Consider the following 23303-nt stretch of genomic DNA (forward strand, 5'->3'; position numbering starts at 1 on the left):
AGAAATGCAAATGCTGTAGCAATTGTTGATACATGCATATTGTGATCGAAGACAAAATTTGTCCTAGTTTATCATATTCTCTGTAGAAGCTACTGCGTCTTTACATCAAGGGTTTTGTGACCAAGGAGCTTCTTGATCTTCATTGTTGGATGAATTGAAGAACTTTGCAGCCAACATCTTCCTCAAGTTGGTGTGTTAGTCACGTACTGGGATGCGTGCATCATTGGTTAGTCACGTACTGGGAGCCGTGCATTGAAAGGAGAAATTGCTGCTACAATACAAGTCCAATTGAGTATTGGGGTAAGGGTTCAATTGTAAGTTGGTATTAGGTACTTAGATTCCTTTTACTTGTAACCACTTGTTTTAATAATAGTGGATTCTTGAGAGTGGTGACCTTAAATTCACCCGGTGGGTTTTTGCCTTGGTAGTTTTTCCCATTCGTAAATAAATCACCTGCGTCAAATTTATTTTCTGCTGCATTTAACTTAGTTGGTGATTTGTTTGTGCTACCACGCTATTGCATGATTAAATTGACTTAATTAATTCACTTGAGTAATTAATTAATTAATTTGCCAAAAGGAGTCAATACTTTTGGCCTATCAATTAAAATACTCCCAAACTTACAACATGACCAAAATAGCATTAAAACCACCAAAACGATTAAAAATCGAAAAAATAAAATTTGGTACCCTCTCCACAAATCAGTCCAAACCACATCACAAATCAGCCCAAACAACCATAGTTCACAGATCACAACCAGCTCTTTCTTTGTTGTATCATTTTAGGCTATGATCCAAGAAAGGGCTAGAATTGTATAAATGACCAAAATATGATGTTTTGGCCAATGAAGCATTTATTAGTGAAATTTTGACGATGGGGTTATGGCAAGTTTTAATCATTAAACAATGAAAGCTTTGTAATTATGTAGCAAATGTCTTCAATTTCCCTTTAGCCAAAAAAACTACCAAAAAACATATTTTACTTTAAGGTATAAGGATAAAATTTAACTACAAAATTAGTTGTCACCTTAAACTACAACTTTACTCAATAAAATAAAAATTATTATATATTTTGAAAATCTAACCGCTGAATTGTATGTTCTTTACTTTTTTAATATACATGTCAAATTTTGTGTCAATTAGATATTATTTACTATATGATCTAAAAGTTTATATTTTATGCATAATTTTAAATTACAAAAACTTGCAATTTAAACTATTTATTGATGACATAGCTATTGATATTTAATTTTCTAAAAATTTTGTAAACATGCATGGAGGTTATAAGAAAAAGATGTAATCCAATGATGGATTTGTCAAAATTCACCTTTAATAAAAAGATATTAAGTAAGGTTGTAGACTTAAACTACAACTAATTTTGTAATTAAACTTTGTCCAGATTATAATGACCCATTCTCTCATCACAAGTGAAACAAAAAATTAGTCTTTGAACAACATAAATCTTGATACAATATTGCAACTATCTGGACTAGCTGGGGGAAGGTGCTGGAGCCCTGATGATAACAGGAAACTTGTGCCCCACCGCTACCATTGGAGCGGGAGGGGGGCTGGGGTCGACTTTTCGTTCAACATTCCTCGCATTTTGATCTGAGAAAAATCCAAAGAAGAAATAATCAAAACCAAAACACACATACCAATACTATCTCTACAGAGGCAGTGCTAAATTATATTTAGCTTTTTATAGCGAAAGCCAGCCTATTTTTATGATACTATAAATTTAAATCCTAGATGTTTTTGTGGGAGACACTAAGCGATGCTAACTAATCTTTGTCTACAAAGCTCTAGACAAAGGTCAACATATTAAATCAATAGAGTAACTTGGGTCCAAATGTATGGTTTTTTAGATGTTGTACTTTAAGTTCTCATGTTAAATTCAAACACATGGTTTCATTGATTTTAATTGGCTTTGAACATTTTTTGTATTGTATTCGTCAATTCAACTGTGCACTTGAATTTAATTGAGCAACGTCAAGTATACTATTAATATATACGGAACCATACGTACCTACACAAAATACTAATGAAAAATGAAAGAAACAAAAATATATTGACCTCTAATGATTGTAGCTTTGAACAGATAATCATGCAAGTTATTTGATGATGAATGACTAGCTCAAACCGTTCAAAGTTAAAAGCAGATGTGTTTTAACTGTCAAGAAATTGAAAAAGCAGGAATGCCAGAGGATTCTTCATTTATTTCTCTCATGTAAATCTTTGTTAGAATTTAGACCAACCCCAAAATCAACCTGAAGAAACTCAGGCTGATTTCATGAGCATCCATGTTTCAATTGAAAATGATCATGGCCTTACCATTCACAAAAGGTTTTAACATATTTTACTTTCTGAACAAACTATTTACATTGCCAGCAAGAAATATCCTCGAACTATAGAGTATAGACACTTTTTCCGCATACACGGCCATATTATGGTATCCTTCAACAATTAGCCAAAAGAACCATATGCACCAACACTGAAAAAAAATAACAAACTAACCTGGAATAATCAAAACCATTTGCATAATATAGATGATGGCAATCAACATTAATAAGATTGAAGCACGGCTAAAGAAAGCTAAACCTGCCATTCTTTGCTGATGCATATACCAATTTTCATTTTCTCCTGTCCCTTCTTGCTCTTATACACAATTCAAAAGTTTGAACCGGTCCATCATTTGGTTGCTCTTTGTTGGGTGCTTGCAACTTTGAAGGTGATCCTAGACTTAGTCCTGAAGATCAGGCCACTTGAGAAAAATATAATAATAATAACAACATCAATGAGATTAGGTTAAGACAGTACACAAGTCTTGAAACTCTGTTTCTTTATTTCTTTAATTTTAAGGAAAGTAATTCACTTATTTTATATAAACCTGATCTCATCTTGCAAACCCTTGAGTCCTTGAGTTATTCTATATAATCTTATCTCATTCCGGTAGATCCATCCTTGCTTTGTCACGGAAAGCTCCAATAGAGTCCCATTTAGGACTTCATTTTTGCAAATATAATCTTATCTCATATTGTAAGCCACTTTCTGCACATAATTCACTCCTATGACAGTATTGCACTCAAATCTTTGAATTCTAGACTTCAACATCTTATCAGTGTCCGAGAATTTAGAAAATCAGTAAATTTGGTTATATCATCCAATCATTAGAATAAAATTACTAACATTTTATTTTTCCTTAGCAGACTATAGAATTCCCTACAACTAGATACACCCTTCTTTGAAGACGTCAAGGGATACCATCACCCCTCATCACATTTATCTTGTCAAAGCATGAAACAACTACCGATTACAGAAGCTGCAATACTATATGTTGAATGATAGCCCCAAAATGCAAACTACAATCAATGGTATACAAATGTGAAATAAAAATGCAGTTGGATCCCTCTTGAAGAGAGCAAGGCAATTGCAACAACCAAAATAGATGCCAATATTATCTAATGATGATAATATGACAACCATGTGGATACCAAGTCATCACAAAATTGGAAGCTTTGCCGAGATCTAGAGACAATTGTTGCAAAGACTCTCATATATGAGAGATAAGAGAGTGGCACTCAAATGAGTGCAAGGGTAGAAAGTAATGGACATGGATCCTCTACATTTCAAGGGCATAGGGTTATCCCATTCACATGTGTGCTAAAGCCACATCACTTAGCATATGAATGTGCCTTGAACCTTGAATTAGAAAGAGAATAGATACCTCCAAGATGCAAGATGGTATACTAGGACATATCACACCCTTTCCCATATCGCACCCTTTCCATTGGAGGAGGTAGTATATCGTGTACTCGGCATATATGCCAGGGACAAGATATAATTTTTCCCATCGGAGTGGGTCGAAGGGCTAGAGAGTATGACATATATGAAGTACACAAAATAATAAGAGTAATTCTAGAACCACATAAAAACCCATAATTTTTTTTTCTATCACTCATAATTTGCCATAACTTTTGGCAAAAATTGTGATTTTTTTTTTATGTGGTCCTATAATTTTTGAAATAATAATAGAACCTCTATTGCTGTTCTATCGTTGAGTCAATTTTAAGAACAAAAAAGCCTGCATAAAAAATTTCACACCCCTTTTTTCTGCCTTAGTACTGTGGTGGAACCAAGGTGAATTTTGAGTGTAAGAAATTTTCAATGTAATTTTACTTGTAGCAAACCCTTTTAAGAAAGGGCAACTAAGTATGTTCCATAAACCAAGGGTGCACAATATTCCCTGCAAAACTCGCACTCACATCTAGATTGTGATCCACTACAATAATAGGATATAGTTAATATTGTATTGGGTGTAATTTGTTTCAAAGGCTGAGATTAAAAGTTAAAATTTTAACTTTTTTAATTTTCAATCTCAACCCTTGAAACAAATTACATGTAATACAATACTAAGAAAAAAAAAAACTCACAAGTTACCTTTTACATACATAATGCCTTTCCCATGAATTTGGATATGATACAATAATTGCACCATGCAATTATTATTTGATACGAGAAGTAAAAGTTAAATCGGCAATAAAACAAATAAGGTTTTTTTTTTTAAAGATCCCATGACTTAAATTAAAAGTGAACCTTTTACTTTTTAATAACAATCTTTTAAAGATAATTAAGGTGTAAAACATGGCACCGGATCTCAATCCATTTTCCAAATGAGAGAAGCACATTCATTTTGCCATGGATTTGTTTTCCTCAATTAAATTCACGTTTAATAGCTTTTCCCCACAAAAAAGAAAAAAAAAAAAGACCATGTTTAATTGGGATCTGGATCCTCTCTATATAACTTTGAAATAGAAAGGGTCCGTTTCATGGCTAAGATATATTGAAAATTAATCTATGGCTGAGAACAGGCCACCTCTTTTAAATTTAAGAGTCAGCACACCTAAAAAGCCAAAGCTAAGAGCATTAGCATTTGAGATTGCAAAAAATGTTCTATTTTCTATCTAAAAAACTATTTTATTTATTATACCATCTTTTACAATACACCCAACATCACAGATTTTATTTTTACCTGCAATACATTAAAATAATATATCCTAATTAAGGGTGTGCATGGGTTGGGTTGGGCCGGGTTGAGAGGATTTTTTGACCCAACCCACCATAGTGAGTAAAAAAAAAATCGACCCAATCCAACCCATCACATAAGTCCAACCCAACCCAACTCAGCCCAACCCAACCCACATGGGTTGGGTTGAACCCATGGGTGGGACAAATTTTTATTATTATTATTAAACTGAGTAGGAAAAAAATATAAATATATTTAAAAAAACCGAAAGATTAGTATTAATGTAACTCCTTAAAGGCAAACAACACTAATAACTAAACAACAATAGTAATTTACTAGGGTTTGTGTGAACTAATTGACTTTTATATAGGATAGGAAAAGTTGGTTATTTTAAAAAATTTATTAATTATATAATATATTTTAAATATATATATATATATATTAAATATACGGTATATATTTAAAATATACGGGTGGGTCGGGTTGGATTTGGCGGGTTTGAAGTTTTATGACCCAAACCCAACCCGATCCGCTATCAAAATTTTTTTTGTAACCCAACCCAACCCACCAAGGCCTAAAAACTGACCCAACCTGATGGGTTGGTTTTGGCGGATTGGCTGCACACCCCTAATCCCAACTTAAAAAAGAAGGAGAGATAAGAAGAATAAGAAATATTAATAAATAGAAGGAGAAAGACAATAAAAAAAAATTCCAACTTGCTATAGTAACATCTTACTTAGAGCATCCGTATCCGGAGTTGTAAAACTCCAAATATGCTATATTTTAGTATCAAACCATAAAAATGGGCATTATCCGGCATTATAGTTGTAAAAAATTTTACAATTTAGCTACAGTAATGTCTTAAAAGTTAGACATTACCATAGCAGGTTGTAAAATTTTAAATTAATTTTTTTCTCACTTGCTTTTATTCTCTCCTCACACTCTCTGTCTCTCTCCCTTTGATCTCTCTCTCTCTCTCTCTCTCTCTCTCTCACGGTGGTGGTGTTTTCTCTGGCGTGGGTCAGGGGTCTGGCATGGGTCGTTCTATAAGGTTCTACTTCCCTCTCTTCGACGTGGGTTGTTTTGTTGAGATCAACTGAGGTTGTGGCCGGTGGTGTGGTCATTCCGTTAAGGTCAGTTGAGGTTGTGGCTAGTTGCTTGGTTTTGGTTTGGTGGTGGGTTGTGGTGTGTGGGTGGTTTAGGGGGTTGTGGGTTGTTGGGTTTTTATGTGTTGTGGTGCGGTGGTGGCAGCAGCGTTGGTCTAGCGGTTATGGCATGGGTCTTTGAGATTAGTTAACGTTGTGGGTATTGTTGGCTTTTTGTGGCGGTGGCAATGGTTGGATGTGGAGGTGGTGATTGGTTTTGATTGTGGGTGAAAAGAGACAAAGGGGTGAGAAAGAGAGGAAAATAAAGAATGAAATGAATAAAAAATTGAATAGTATTTGGGTGAGATGTGAAAAACAAGAACTAGGATGTAAGGTGGATTGTAAAATGGTATTGTAAAATAGATAAAGTAGCTTTTAAGATGATAAAATAAGATATTTTTTAGAGTCCTAAATGCTAATGCTCTTAGAGCATCAGCAGTGGGCATTCTAAATGTCAAATGTAAGGTACATTTAGCATTTAGGCCCAAAAACATGCTCGCAACTGGAAGGTTAAAACTGAGAAATGCCAAATTTTTTTGGCATAGCGCTACAGTGCCATCTTACATGTAAGATGGCACTGTAGCGCTATGCCAAACCAAAATAATATATTTTAATCCTTTTATTTTTTCTCTCTCCTCTGTGTCACTGTAGCATCTCTGAGTATTTCGTCTCCCTCTCTCTCTCTGACTTCTCTCGTCTCTCTCTCTTTGTGCTCCTCCAGTTGAAGAACTCGGTCTCTGACCCATCAGCTTTGCTCTCTACTTAGGACTCTGATGATTACTGCTTGTGGTTTGGTCTCTCCTGTGACTATAATTCCCGTGTAGTTTCACTGAACATTACTGGGAATGAGCACAAAGGTAATTCTTGTTCCAACTTTGCTCAATTTCCGCTTTATGGGTTTGGGACTAGGAGGGATTGTTGGACTAGTAGTGGAAAATTGGTTGGGAAGCTGTTGCTTGTGATTGCTCAGCTTACTAAGCTTAGGATTTTGTCACTGCCCTTTAATGGTTTTCATGGTGAAATTCTTGCTGATATTTCGTCTCCTTGGAGTCATCGGTGGCGGCAGAAGGGATGAGTCTGGTGTTAAGGAGCTTGAGGATTTCGTCGCAGATGTTGGAGAGCTCCGACTCATTCCGGGTCAAAAAGCGCCGCTGAAGTGGGTTGCGATCCGGGTTAAGAGTGGGTTGCACCGCCGAAGTAAAGAGTCTGGTGTCAAAAAGCGCCGCCGAAGTGGGTTGCGATCCGGTTCTTCTGGGTTGCAATCTGGGTTCTCTGTGTGTGTGTGTGTGTGTGTGTGTTTTTTTTTTTTTTTTTTTTTTTTTTTGTGACCGACGGCTTAAGGAAGAGGTGGATTTTGCTGTGATTTGTTGTGATTTTTAGATTTGTTCTTCTGGGTTGCGACATGTTTAGATTTGTTGTGATTTTGCTGGGGTGGCATGTGGATTTCTGGTACTTGTTTGATTTGGGTGATTTTTTGTTGTGATTTTGTTGGGTATGGGTTTGCTAGAGGTTGAGGCCGGTGCTAGAAGTTGAGGGAGAAGAGAGGAAAAGGAAGAGAAAAAGAGAAATATTATGGTAAAATAGGAAAATAAAAGTTGGTGGTGGTGGTTTCAGTGGAAGAGAGACAGAGGAAGAGAGTTAAAAATCAGAGAGAGGAAAGAGATGGGAGAGAACAGATATGGATTTGGGATATATTATTTTATTGGGTAGATATATTATTTTAAAGAGTAGAATAGAAAAATAAAAGTTGGGATGTTGGGTATGTTGTAAAATTGTATGGTATAATTGATAAAGTTGCTTTTTGGGATGGTAAAATAGGATAGGATGGGATTTCCGGCTGCGGATGCTCTTATAAGATGTTACTGTAGCTGAATTGTAAAATTTTTTACAATTACCCTACCAGATAATGCCCTCTTTTCATAGTTTGATGCTATAAAATAGCATTTTGGGGGGTTTTAGTGCTTTATCGGTGTTAAAAGCTTAATGGCATGTTTGGTAACTGTTTTTTCCTCTTATTTTCTGTTTTCAAAAACAATTTTATATTTTTGAGACTAAAAAACTTGTTTGGTAATCTAAAATGGACAGAAAACAAAAACTGTTCTCAAAACTCAATTTGTAAAGAAAACTAAAAATATGCAAAAGACTGTTTTCAGTTTCTAATTTTCAAAATTCAATGAAAATACACATTTAATTTAATGAATCTTTCTCATTTAATGAGTTGGCATTAGAATTCAAATCCTAGTAACAACATATTTTAGTATTTTCTATTTTTTCTTCAAAAAACATTTTTTTTTAATTTCAACTAACCAAACAAATTTTTTATTTCAAAAATACAAATTTTTTTTTTTTTTTTATATTTCCCAAAACAAGTTTTTGAAAATAGAAAACAAATACTGTTACCAAACATAACCTAAATATCAGTGAGTTGGCCATAAGAAAGAAGAAGAAGAAGGGAGGGTGCTACAAGAAGACCAAAAAAAAAAAAAAAAAAAACCCAGATTCCCAAAAACCCATTCATGAACTAAAGAGGAAAGGAAAAAAAAAAAAAAAAATACTTAGTCAATAAGAATAAAACCCCCAAATTGGTTCATTATCATTCCCCAATTCACCCACCAAAAAAACCCCAAATTAAACCTTTTGGATTTCACTTCCTGCCAATGTATAATCACTCTCAAATTCAAATCATTCTTCCACAATGCAAAAGTTTCATCTTTTGTACTCAAATGCTCTAAACAGATAAAGGGATTCTTATATACCATAAGTTCCGATCTATGTGAACAATCATTTCCATGGCGTATTTCAATTTTCATAACCTTTGGTTCTAACTGATCATTTGGTTCTCAAACCCATTCTAGGGAGAAATTATACAATCTTCTGGTGGATCATGTCATTTGTCCACCATTCCACTAAAAGGCTCACACTTGTTTAAAATTGCTGAGTCAATAATCAATTTCTGTTTAAAATTTTTTTTTTAACTCAGCAATTTTAAACAAGTGTGAGTTTTTTAGTGGAATGGTGGACCACGTCACTTGTCCACCATGTGGACCTTATAATTTCTCCATTCTAAGATGGAATAATTAAATGACCACCTATGTCCACAAAACCCTGCCGGCTTATTCTAAAATGTTTTGTGCAATCAACCCTAGAGCTAATAATAGAGTATATATGTCCTATAAGAGCTAGGAGTTAGGTGTGTATGAGCTGAATAATGCAATTGGACCTCCAATGTCTAATGTCTTCGTTTTTCTTTTATTTTTGAAGTCTAAACCCCAATTGTATTTAACACAAAGTAATAAGAACTAATTATCAGTGTCTAAAGGGACTTAAAAATTACAAGCAACTATGAACTAATCGAACACACAATAGAAGAGATTAAGTTCAGAAGTAAATTAATATGTGTTTGTGTTGGTAATTTGGACATGTGATGCTCAAAACATTACAGAGTAGTACATGCAGACTTGTTACTTTTAGTCTAAAAAAGGTATATACTTGATATTTGTAAGCCTCCATGTCTCCATCAAACGAAAAGAAAGATAACTCTAGGAATTAATTTAATGCAGTTTATCCTTAGATGCCTACAAAATCTTTGAAAGCTACATTTTTTTTTCCAATTAAACTAAATGTGATATAATTAAGCGAACAACTCTTGAAGGATAAATGGGAATTGGATTATTTAATTTATTTTACTTGTAGGACTAAAAAATAAAAAATACTTTGCTGTCTCACCAAGAAGAATTAGATATAATAAATCTAAGACAACAACAATAATACTTTGTTCTCATTCCAAGTATAATTACATTTAATAAACATGTATTGAATTTTATATGAGAAACTTGTACCTCAACAAGGATTAGACAATATTATTTTTCTGGTGAAGAAGATATATCAAATTGAATTTGGACAAGCTAATCAAACAAGAAGTCATGATCATAAACTAAAGGAACATTGAAACAAAGAAAGAATGGAGAAAAATATTGGTGAACATAGTAATAAGTAGAAGAGAAAAATTACTTGAGCAGATAGAGAAAGAAGGCGCATGCAGCATGCAGGAGAAGGAAGTTCAGAGAGAAATGAAATGGCGAGAAATCATGGGTATGGGAGGTGTCAGCAAGAATTTTTCTTCTAATAAAGCTTTTAACCGAGTAATTCTTTCTTCCCAAACCCCTTAACATCTCGTCAATATTGCTCTCTCCCTCCTCTTACACCTTTATTTCTCAACTAGTGTTTATGTTAATAATGCATCCAATGCCTCTATCAGTGATCATATAAAATAAAGATAAACCTTTATTCCTAGTGCTTTATCTCTTTCACTTGCCGACTTCTTGTTGTGTCGGTAAAACCATCCTTTTATAATCGAAAATAATACTACATGCCCATGCAGGGAAAAAAACACACATTGTCACGTGAATGCACCTCGATACACCAAAAAAGCTGAGAATTATGTAGGGATTTGAGTCATTTGACTTGACCACTTACTAAGGTAAGGGACCAGGGTCTTTTAGGATAAGCTTCTGAAACCGCATCTTATGCGCCGGGCGCATATTAAAATTTTCCTTAGTAGTATTTAGATTTGAGATCCGGTTGCAATAGGCAATTGCACTGTGAAATTAACCCGCCACTCTGGCAATAAATTTTTACTAATTTTCCTTTTTCTTACTTTTACTTTTTTATTTTTTATTTTCAGTTGAGAAATCTTTGTCATTAATAACAATTGCATTAGATACAATACTTTAGGTTTAGTATCAATACTATCTGAAATTAAAAACAATATTATAAAATGATAAAATTGTGTTTAATGAGTTTTATTAACGTATGCTCTAAAAGTACATATTAATAAATCATTTTTAAAAACTTTTTATAGAAAAATGAAAAAGTGTTTCATTGTTTTAATAACTTTTTTAATTTTCCATGAAATATTGGATGATTAATGTACATCTAAAGGATATATGAGATTTAAATCTTCCTTAATTATTGAATTATTGATACATATATATATATATATATATAAACCTTAAAAAGTTTTAAACGATAGGGTGTGTCCCTTCCCATGATAGTGAATTGTTAGAGGGAACTCATATGCGGCATAATTAACATTTGATTGGATACGCCATTTGGCACAATATTTTCTAAAATACTAATTTCTTTATCATTATATGACATTGTTAAAGCTTTTTAGGTTAATAAGAAGAGAGTAGAATTTTGGTAATAGGATTCATTCGGTAAAATATTGTTTAAATATGATTTGTTATATAAAAAAAATCATTATATGGTGAGTCTAAAGTTATTTTAATGTTTGAGGGAGAGAAATATGTATTTGATAGGGAGGGGAGAATAATTTTGACAATTGAGTTGTTGAAATTAGGTTTATTTTTAGACATATAAGGGTCGGGAATGGGCTAGCATAAGCAATATCCATTTTGTCTTTAGTAGGTTTACGGTCACCAACCCCAAAAGTGGGGCATATTAGACTTGCTTTATAATGAGCCAATCTGCCATCACCATGTGTCCAAGGCATAGCTAGCATGTAGCCATTAGTTACGGTCCACGTATCCAAGATAGTGGATGAAAGTGATAGAAAGATTAGTCATGGACCATTACAGTTGCATGCTACAAGTTTTGGGAATATTACAGTAGAAGGCCAGCTTGTTGAGGAAACATTATTGCGTGTAGTACAAGCACAAGAATACTTGTCCCAGAAGCACCAAATGCATGTGATCCCATTTTGTCAAGACTCTACTTTGTTCTTCTCCAGACGACACCTTACCAATTAGGAAAGTGACATATACACATTTCCATCATTATTAAAGAAGGAAAAAGGACTCAAGACAAGAAGATAGACACAAGAAGGGATAGACACAAGAGAAATTTTTATGACACTACGGTGGAAGCCTTCTTCCCACCTCTTCTTTCTCTCCGATCTTGACTGTTTTCCTTCTCTTTTTCTCCATTGTAATAGAATACCTCTATTGTAACCATTTTCAAAAAATAGTGAAATATTCGACTAGCTTGTACATGTGGTTTTCTCCCTCTCTCAACATAGAGGGTTTCCACGTTAAAAAAATCTGTGTATATGACTAAATCTACTGTTAAGGTTTTAGAGATTTACAGGATAATCTCCAAAATCTAAACTTGCACGTACAGTGGGCCTAATGGACTTTTAAATTTTGGTAGACTATCATAAGCTTTTTTATGAACCTTTAATGTGTTTATAAAATTTAATACAAAAATTATAATGATATTGCATATATATTACAAAACAAAAATGATCAAATTAAACTATTAAATTAAATATACTAACGGTCGAAACATAAATGTTAGCAAGGGCCAACAAGCAAAAATTTTAAAAAATTGTCCCAAACAACAGTTAGATATCCTAGTAGTTAGGTGCACGGTCTCAAAGTCCCCCTTTCTCAATTCTCAAGTTAAATACCTCAACTTGCTATGTAATTTTCTCATAAACTTTGAGTTAACGGGCCGGCCCAATGGACACCTAAAACATAATAATCAGCCCACGTCTAGCCCACGAGTCTAGTGAACTACCCAAGGGTCTTCTCAATCGTATTGGACCGGGCTTTTTGCTGACACTTGTAGTCTTGTATACCACTTTTGTTTGTCTCTACGATCACTTTCTCATACCTCCGAAGTATCAATTTCATTATTCTTAACCACTTGTAAAAAAGAATTTTTTAACTCTCTAATATTTCCTTCGGTGAGGTTGTTTTGACTTTTTTTTTTTCCTTTAATTATTTTGTCATTTCAAGCAGAAGAAAAGTGAAAACATCCAAAAAAGTATCACAAAATAAAAACCCATAGATGTATGAAGAGTGAAGAGATGAAAACACAGCTAGAGGTGACATATAAAAATTTGTTATGATCCAAAGAAAGTTACATTTATTTTTATTTTTCCTTTTTTTTAAAAGTTAAATTTCTAAACACATAATTATAGCTTTAGAAACGGAAAATACATAACAATTAGAGTAAAATCACAGCAATAAGTGTAAACAAACTTGCTAGTTAACGGTCCAAAAGAACCCCTGTATATTAAAGATCCGGGAAACCAAAAGTACTCAGAAAAAATCACCTTCCACACTTAATAACACAGACTTAGTTTTTCTTTCTTTATATTTTTGAGTAACAAAGACGCAGATTAATCGAATAATAAGTAATAAAAAACAAAATAAAAAATGACCCCAATGTAAGAAGAATACAAGGTACCCCTTGCTCTTTTCATTTTTCATATCCTTCAATAATTCACCCAAAGTAGCAGAGCCTACAAACATGGGCAAAAGTAATTTCATACAATTTGTGTGGTGAGACTGTGAGAGTAAGAAGGGAAAGAGAAGAGCCATAAGGAACTCGTTGGTATGGGTGAACTTGGCAAGAAATGGTGCACAAACCAATTCCTGCCTAGCCTCCCATACCGAAGAAATTCCTAAGCTTCTCTCTCACTATTTCTCTCAATTATATTGGGCCAATGTGCACACACTGGAAAATGGTCCTTAAATAAGCAAAAATATGAGGGAGTCAAAAAGCCCCAGGAAATTATTGAAAGAATTCTCTATCTAGATATCTACTAGATGATGCACCTTTTACTCCTATTTATGGATTTGGAGAATAATAAAGAGTCTCTGCATGTATTTTGTGGGGTTCAAGTTCAACTCTTCAAGTTACCCATTCATGCATATACGTAGTTAACAATGTAGTACACAAGGACTAAAACGGTTCAAGTTCAACACCTTTACTGTCTCATTAATCATTGTGAGAGTTTTCTTGACGTGAAATTCACACCGGTAAAAAATAGGTGCCGACATATTTTTTTGGCAGTTTTTGGTAATTTTTTTGACAATTTTTTTGCATTTTTTTAAAGTGATATCCAAAAAAAATCTTAACAAATGCTTGTTAACATTTCTCAAAAATAAAAAGCAATTAAAGAAGGTGCAAAAGAATCCAAATGGGGTTGTTCATCAAAAAAAAAATCCAAATGGGGTTTGGTTTCAACTATTGAAGGACATGCATTGGTATAGCTAGGCAGAGTAGGTTACTCCATTGGATTCTCATCTACCAGTACCTCTATATGGATAAGAATCTCTGCAAATTAAGTCAGAGTACAAACTTGCAGATGACTCCGCGTGGGTGATCTCAGATTCTGATACAGCACTCAATGCCCCTTGCATGAGTTTAAATGCTTTTTCACATTTTCAGATACTTTTTCTGCCTTCAATGCATCGTTGAACATTTCTGCACAGACCCCGTATTCTCTCAACCAAAGCCACGAGGACCACTTATTAATTTTCTTCAGTCCAGCTATTGCCTTCTTGGAATTGAAAGAGTTTTACTGGTCCCAGCAAGTCCCAACCACCTTGATTTTGTTTCAAAGAGTAGTTGGACCTTTCTATGTTTATATTTGCAAAAATAATGGTAAATATATTTACTTTAGATACAGTTTATTTGGTTAAAATTAAAAAAGTATTGTTGAAAGTATAGTAGATAAAAATAAAAATTAATTAAAATAGTACAGTGAGATTCATGAATAATGCTAAAAAGTGTAGTGGAACTCATAAATAATAATAAAAATAAGCGGAATAATGAAATAATTTTCATTTTTCATCCTAATCCAAACGCACACTACATGAGTCGGTTTGGTTTACGTGTCCAAATCCAAATTACTTGCATTTTCAGTTTTTTTTTTTTTTTTTTTTAAACTAACGCCTATTGCATTATTCATGGGACATGAACATTGCAATCAGGCATAAGAATAATACTTTCAAGCATAAACAGTAATTTTTTATTATAATTTTTTTATTTTCAATTTTCAGTAAAATAAACGGTATCCACTATATATTCAAAGAATAAAAAAACTTTGATGATAAAATAAAATAGAAAGTTGACTGATCAATAAGCTCATTTATTACCATCATTGACGAATAATATTTAATTAAAACTTTAGTGACCAAATGCACTAGAAAAATTTTAAAGATCATCAATCTATTTTAGCTGATTCTTAGGTAAAGCTTTGCATGTAGTAGAAATAAATTCTTGATGTTACTTTATCCCCACAATGAAATACTCTTTGGTTTTCTCTATATTAGTTCCTGTGAAAAGAATTACTCTAGATGTCTCACTCTCTAGGTTACCTCTTTTCTTTTCTTTTTTTTCAAATGTTCTTTTCTACTTGATTAATTAATTCATTTACAATTAAGGAAGGTTTTATTAAAAATTTCTACCCAAAAAAAAAAAGAAAAAGGTTTTATTAAAAATTAAGTATGTCTGTTTCTCTTTTCTCTTGCTAAATAAATGAATTTAACAATGAAACCAAAACTGCAAAGAATAATAGTGGGTAGAGATTAATAACATGAAAAAAATGGACTTTTTTTTGAGAATGTGAAAAAAATGGACTTAGTTTAGGTTCAGTGCATCTAGTGCATTAGACTCAATCAGATGGTAACACATATTTAAAAGTGGACACATATTATCATTTCAATGGGTTCAGTATACTATAGGACACTAAACTTAAGTTAGAGCCGAAAAAAATACCATGAAATCTCCCAATCAGGCATAATTGCATAAATACTATTTAAGAGATTAATAACAAAGAAAGAGATAATCTTTATCATACCAATGAAGCTGATTACGGATCAAAGCAGAAAATGAAGGAGGAGGAATGGCAGAAAATCTCTGGGCTGGGATGTATCGGAAAGAACTTGCTTTTAACAAATTAATCTTTCTTTCCGAACTTCTCAGCCCAAAAAACTTCCTGCACTTCTCTCTAGTCTCTCCCCTTTCCTTTTTACTCACTCATATTTACACTTCCTTTTTTTTTTGTGAAACAAGTGTAGTATAATGAAATGATATTGTGATTTAAACTTTGGAAAGATAAGTAAATTTGTAAATTTGGGTTTTCCATTTTGTTAACAAAAGCCTTTCTGTTTTGTGCGGGTGAGAATTTCATGACAAAGAAAAGTCTCGACATTTTCATGAATGACACGGGAAGAGTATGAATTCTACTCTTTATTAACAATCCTCCACCAGCCCCTAAGTTAACATTCCTAAACTTTGGTCTGGAAGTTTCACTTAGCCATTAGTTGCAAAAATAGCTTCAACTATATATAGAGAGAAATCAGGGAAAGAAAGATGAGGTTGAGGAAATTGTTGGATATGTCCGGTTGGGAAAGAAAACTCCATAAGATTCTTTCAATTAACTTTTTTTCCCAAACCGCACATTCCAATAATTTCCTCATTTTCCTCTCTTTCCCTTCTGTCTTCTGCTTTATTCTTTAACTGTAAGGCTAGTTTTACCAGCCCAAATATATGGTCTGATCAAAGAGATGCGAGGAGAGATGTTATATCATAGGAGTAAGAGTGAAAGGGAGAGTGGGCTAAGGAAATTCTTCGGAATAGGATGATTGGGAAAAATAACTACTACTTATAGAAACATTTTTCCCAAGTCCTCCTATTTCATTGGTTTCCTGTTATTCCTCCCTTTTGCTAGCTTTTCCTGCTTTGGTTGATTGGCTTAATGTGATATCTCAAGAAGAAGATTTATGTAGTTCTAAGTGTTTGATGATTTAATTTTTTATTAAGAATGGCTTGAGTTTGACTTGATAAGTTACTTATTTATATTTGTTTATTTAGTAAACCATTTAAGTTCAAGTATAAATTTAGGCTCAGACTATTAAAAGAATTAAATTCAAGTATAATATTGTATTTATAAACAAGATCATGTGTATGAGACTCGATTTAATTAAATGATATTATATGTTTATATATATACTTATATAAAAATATATCAAATTATATTCTAAATTTTTTATTATGCAATGTAAACAAAGTTTATAATATATCAAATTATTATTTTCTAATTTACTAATAATACAATAATTCATTTTGTAGTAAAGTTATATATAATTTTAAGTTTTAACAATCCAAGATTAGTAAATCTAATCTCTCTCTCTCTCTCTCTCTCTCTCTATATATATATATATATATAATCTATCTAATTAACTCAACTAATATAATTTCAAGTATTAGGTATTCTTAATTAGTATAAATTCTGGAATGGGTATTATTTAGTAGTAATGTTGTTTGCTATATTTTGCCTTAGGCCCTTAGCTAATTGTCTTTATGTTTTGACAATGTATCACTTGTGGTATTTACACTGGAAACATTTGTACCACAATAACACCATACTCTTACCAATTTCTCAATTGGGCAAAATTGTCCCAATGAGTCAGTTGTTGAATTTAATATTTGAGTTACGTACATATTGTTTTGTAGAGAAAAGCAGAAAATTAACAATAATGAAAAAGAGGCAGAGATTTAACAGATTCTTGGTTTACATGGATCAACCATTGACATAATTTTACTTTGGTCATTCTTTGATTTCATTTTAATTATGCATTAATCAAAATAAGTCATGTTATAAGTTGTAGAAAAAAAAAGACTTACTATGTTGTGGAAAAAAAGATTTATTATTGGAAAAGAAAAGAAGACCAAGTTTCTCATTTCTATAGTTTATTTATTTAATCGCCTCAATTCTACATTAACCATGTTTTCTGACAATACTATTATGTTTGTTTTGAGGGACGTAAGAGGATAAAAGAAAGAACATGAGGAAAAGGAAAACAAATATGTTATTTGGTTGAGATGAATAGGGATAGAGGAAAGGAAAATGGAGGACTTTTATTTCCCTTCCTGGCTCACCAATTTCTTTTAGAAAAAGAATGAAAGCTCAAATAGTGTAAAACATTATAACTTGTTTAGACTCCCAATTTTAAATTACACGGCTTAATTACTCCTACTCTAACTTATTTAAGTGTATAATAAGAGTAAATAATTTGCAATAATTGGAAATACTCTCTAAGCCATAACCACAAGCAAGCATCAACAAATATAAAGCTTAAAGAGTAAGGGAAGAGAGATAAAAATATAAGATAATACTGAGATGTGTTATTAAAGAGGAAACTGAAGAACTTGGTGAAAAATCTCTTCACAATCCTCCAAGTTGAAATCGATCCACTAGTGAATAAGTTGGAGTATAAGGATATTAAAAAGATCATCCAAGCCTAATCTACCCAATGTACTTTAACCTTTCAAGCTCTAACTATCAATGGACTTCTCGGAATCTTGTCTTCACTAGTTATTCGAATCCTGCAATACCGGCCAATTGCATCACCAAGTTTTACTGGCTTCATTTGGCAAATACCCAATACTTCCCAAGCTCAAATTCACTCTCTACACTTTGAATAGGTGTGAGTTATGTTTGAGTACAAATATTTTCTCAAGGTATAACAATGGGAGAGGGGAAGAGAAGAGACTACAAATGAATTCTCACTTAAGGACGAGTAGCTATCTCTAACAAGGTGGGTGTGTTGTAGAAACTTCTTTAGGGTTTTTTTTTCTGAATAGTCTCTCTTCAATTTTGTGGGTAATGAGGGCATGTATAGTATGGGTGAAGGGTATAGGAGTTGCACTTAAAATCCCAACAGTCAGTGCATTTTGCAAGTCATCTCATGAGTTGGCCAAGTCAAGAGATGAGTCACGAAACACACTGACTCTTCAGCTTCTGGCATGTGCTCTTCATGTGACCTTCGTTAGTTGTATCGCTCGCAAGCCAAGTCACGAGATCAACTTCACCAACTTAATACTAAACCCATTACAAATAAATCCACTAAATACAAGAAAATAAATTAATGCAATTATAACACTTTTTGTCATGCAATAAAGCCAACACAAATGTTATGTGAAAAACCATAATTTAACAAAGAAGAGTGCTGAAAGAATGCTTTTACCATCAATAAGTCATTTTCTTTTCCTCTCATTCATATAAACCAAACACTTGAGAAGAAATTTTTAGATTTTTTTTTTTTTTGAAATTATTAAAAACTACTACTACCATGCAACACCTGTACTTCGACCCAACCCCTTGAACCATGCACCACTTGGACTAAGATGTCCGATCTGGTGACAAAATTGAAAATGTGTAAAGGATTCATTGGTGAAAATAGCCAAATATCATGTTTTAGCAAAATTTGTGACAAATTAGTACTGTTTTGAAAATATTTAACAATCTACCACTTTTTTAGTACTCGAGTTTCACAAAATCGAGTTCTAAATAGTACTCGAGTTCAGTAAACTTGAGTTCCTAAGTGAGTATGTATTAATAGTACTAGAAGTTAACAAAGTCGAGTACCTTGTTTTTTTTTCTTTTTTCTTTTTTTTTTCTTTTTTTCCCTACTATTTGTTTCGTACAAAACTTTTACTTATTTCATCTTTAACTGCTTGTGATTATTCTGTCCACCAAACTAAGGTGAGGCCAGGCTAGCCACGTGGACAATGTGTTTAAAAAAAATATTAAATTTTGCCGACACATATGTATACAACAAACAATTTTTCATGTCATGGCTTCTAACAGTGATAAATTGAAAGGTCCTATCCATATGTGTCTTTGATGATTTCTGATTATGAACATCAGATAAAATTACCAACTCTTATAATTTTTTTGTTTAGAATCATATCAAATTACCAACTCTTATCATTTTTTTTGTGCAGCACTTTTATAACAATATACTCAATGAGACATCAGCCATTTGGTGCTTTGTTTAAGTGTTATCTAGGATAAGAGCTATTTTGCATCTTACAAACTTCCTAACATCTCATGGGCACCTTTAGTAAATTGTTACTGCCAGACAACATTGTGCTTAGCTAACTGCAACTCCAATTACTTGTACATGAACTTTTTCAAGTCTAGACATTGTACTTAGTTTGGTGGACACAACGATCACAAATAGTTGAAGATGAAATAAGTAAAAGTTTTGTATCCAAAAAAAAAAAAAAAAAAAAAGCAATGTACTCAACTTTTTTAGGCTCAATACTATAAAGAAGTACTCAATTTTCATAATATCGAGTATCATATTACAGGCGACTCACCTAGGAACTCAAGTATTATTTAGAACTCGATTTTGTGAAATTCGAGTACTAAAAAAGGATAGATTACTAAATATTTCCGAAACAGTACTAGTTTATCATAAATTTTACCAAAACGTGATATTTAGCTATTTTCACCGGATTCATTTAAAGTTGAGTTTTATAGTTCAATTGGTTGCCACTTAAAATATCTCCAACTATTGAATTTATTTATTACTTAAAATAAATATAAAAAAATACTCAATAATTGCGACTCCATTATGCCTGCAAAGACTAGAAGTGAAAAGACCACACCCAACCAGAAAGAAAAGAAAAGAATAGTCCAGAGGAGAGGTACAATTATTCATACTATGCCCAACCATGCGTGATGAGTAACAAAGTACAATTATTCATACCATGCCTAAACAGGGATAAGCATATTGGAGCTTTATGACTACAAATTATTTCACAATTTTAATATGATAAATTATGCATAATTAACTATCACTTATACATTAACTTACTATTTTTTTTCATCTATTATACTCTATCAAATTACAATTATGACAAAAAGAAAAAATTGTGAAATATTTTACATCCCTAGACTTTTCCATAAATGTAACCAAGACTATTAAGTCAAGTGTCTCAAAAGTATCTATAAAAACCTCATCAGATAGAGGGAGGGGTAGAACTTAAGGAACCTCAAAACTCTCCTGTCTTATTCCTAGCTCTTTCGTAATCCTTCTCTTCATTAGTCACCAATCACTTCCATAACTGAAATAAATCTCTACTCAGACCCAATTGTAATCATTCAAAAATATAGCTTCCCAACCATGAAGTTCAAGAAACTACTGCAAAAGTAAGTTGTTCTTCAAAATAATACTTTTATCATAGTAACTGTTTAAGTTATTATTTATTTTATTATCATTATTTTTATATTACAATTGTTTTAGATTAGTCATCCTCATCCTATTATGATAATTATTGTTATATTGTTAAATCAAATTAAGTCATCCTCATTGCCATACAATCAGTAAATTAACTCTCTACTCCAATTTTCTATTGACTAGGACCTCCTCTTCACAAATGGATCCTTTTGTTTTTGATAGGACACAAATGGATCCTGAATCTACTCCAATTGTCCAACCTGGAATATCTTTAACTCTGACAAAACCCGGTTATGAAACATGCTTTGTAATTGAACCAGAATACTCTCAAGAAAATGATCCCTTAACAATTGTTCAAAAATATTTTCCTCCAAATTGGCATTTTATTCCAAGTGACCCAAAAAAGAATAGACAATTCTATGAGTTAATCCTTATAGATACTATGTCTATTATGCTAACCCATATTTTCAATCCAAATGATCCTTCCAATTTCTCCCATGCCAAATGTACTATTAAAAAGGTCATCACTCTTCAAGAATGGGGAGAACACCCTTCAAAACTATGGGAATTTTCAACACCATTTGAACCTCAATTTTTTAATTATTGGGATTATAAAAAAGCATGGTTCAATACCTTTTATTTGCAAAACAAACAATTGGATCATTGTTGGTTGCTTAATTTTGACAAGTCTCCCAGTGATCAATTACCCAATTGGTTTCTCAACTGGTGGATTTTATTTGGACCAATTAAGGAAATTCTCCCTAAACCCATCAAACATGCTTTTAAAAAATTTGAAAGGAATTATCAAGTGCCCACTCAAATGTCCTCATTTCCTTCTCTTCTCCATCTCTACACTAATTATCAATTGCCATGGATACTCCATTGGGATTATATGATTCTTCAAGGCTCTCCTTTCAAGAAACTAGCTCGGCGTTTCGAAGTTACATGGTGGGATCAATTTGAATTTGATGAAATTGTCAATGAAATCAAGTCACCAAATGTACACTTCAAATATTTGATTGTAAAAGCTGAAGTTGAATCAGAATTGCTCCAAGCTTCCTCCAAAAAAGAGATTAAAAGAATATTGCTCAATGCAATTTCTAGATTAAGTTGAAAGTCATATGTTTACATGATCTAATATGATGGAGTACTTAAGGTATTAGGAAAATGTTCACAGAGCAAGATTCCAAGAACCCCTTCAATTCCAATTTACATGATCTAATTTGCTGGCTTGGGTCGTCTCTGTGGTTGTTTGTGGTTCGGTGGATATGTAAATTTTGTTGAATTTTTTGGGTTTGTGATTGTTGGCTTTAGTGGGTTGCAGTGGCAGGTTTGTGATTGCTTGCTTCAGTGGGTTAAAATTGTTGGGCTGAGTTGTGGTCGGAAGTTGCTGGCTTTGCTGAGTTGCTGGTGGTTGTGGTGATTGCGGTTGCCGTGGGTTTGATGGAAAGAGAGGAAAATAGAGAAGTGTGATGTTTATATTATAATATTATTTAATTGTATAATTTATACTAATTTATTAAAGTCTTTTGGCTAAATATTGCAAAAAATGAAGTTTATTGTTGGTATAGGCACTGTTTAAAGTTATTTACAAAATGATGAGAGAGATTGAATTTCCGTAACATTGTTGTTGAAATTGTAAGAAAAAGTATGAGAGAAAAGAAAGTTGAGTGATGTGATTGGAAGGAAGAAAAAAAAATGTGATGTGATTGGGAGGAAGAAAAAAATGAATTTCGGTAATGTCTTGTCCTGCCCAAGCTCTGCATGTGAAGTGCCCCAGTGCATGCTAGGGGGAGTGCCCGAATGGTTTACCAATTGTGGCAACCAAGTTGCCGAAAATGGGAGGAAAAAAAAATAGTGGTTATCGAAATCTGGGGAGGAATTAAAAAAAAAAAAGCTACGTTCACAATATTTTTACAACATTTTCACAATAAATCACAGATGATTAGTTGTTATTAGTTTAAATTTGAATTTAGTACTGATATTATTTTTTTAATACAACAATAACAACCAATAACAACCTGTCACTTAGAATTTGTTATAAAAATGATGTGCACATATCATTTCTAAAAAAAAAATGTGGTAATTGATTTGTGGTAATGGCATTGTTGAAATAGAAGGGAAAAAAAATTGTGAGAGTGAATTTGTGGCAATGGCATTGCAGAAATTTGAGGGAAAAAAAATTGTTGCAATTGATTTGTTGCAATGGCATTGGCGAAATAGAAGGGGAAAAAAAATTGTTTGATTTTTGGCAATGGCATTGCCGAAATAGGAAATCGGAGAGAGAGAGCTGTCTGAATAAAAAAATATATAGTACACATATTCTTATTTTTCCGTAATTTTTTTG

The 23303-nt window shown here is 32.8% G+C and overlaps 1 protein-coding gene and 1 long non-coding RNA gene across 3 annotated transcripts; one reads left to right on the forward strand and one right to left on the reverse strand.

Annotated features, from left to right (window-relative positions):
* Window positions 1–1296: 1296 nt before the first annotated feature.
* LOC126716741 (uncharacterized) lies at window positions 1297–10477 on the reverse strand. Its single transcript, XR_007652253.1, has 3 exons — window positions 10179–10477; window positions 2598–2745; window positions 1297–1607 (listed from the first exon to the last, which is right to left on the reverse strand). It is a non-coding gene; the product is annotated as an uncharacterized LOC126716741 (long non-coding RNA).
* Window positions 10478–20711: 10234 nt separating this feature from the next.
* Window positions 20712–22494, forward strand: LOC126716729 (uncharacterized). Of its 2 annotated transcripts, none has more exons than XM_050417682.1 (2): window positions 20712–20928; window positions 21140–22494. In XM_050417682.1, the coding sequence occupies exons 1-2, from the start codon at window positions 20903–20905 to the stop codon at window positions 22068–22070; spliced, it is 957 nt and encodes a 318-aa protein (XP_050273639.1). In that variant the 5' UTR covers window positions 20712–20902; the 3' UTR covers window positions 22071–22494. The 2 variants fall into 2 exon arrangements, with proteins under 2 accessions (XP_050273639.1, XP_050273650.1); XM_050417693.1 differs by having other exon boundaries at window positions 21179–22494.
* Window positions 22495–23303: the final 809 nt, after the last annotated feature.

This window comes from Quercus robur, chromosome 1 (genome assembly GCF_932294415.1).
Source record: "Quercus robur chromosome 1, dhQueRobu3.1, whole genome shotgun sequence".
Lineage (NCBI taxonomy): Eukaryota > Viridiplantae > Streptophyta > Magnoliopsida > Fagales > Fagaceae > Quercus > Quercus robur.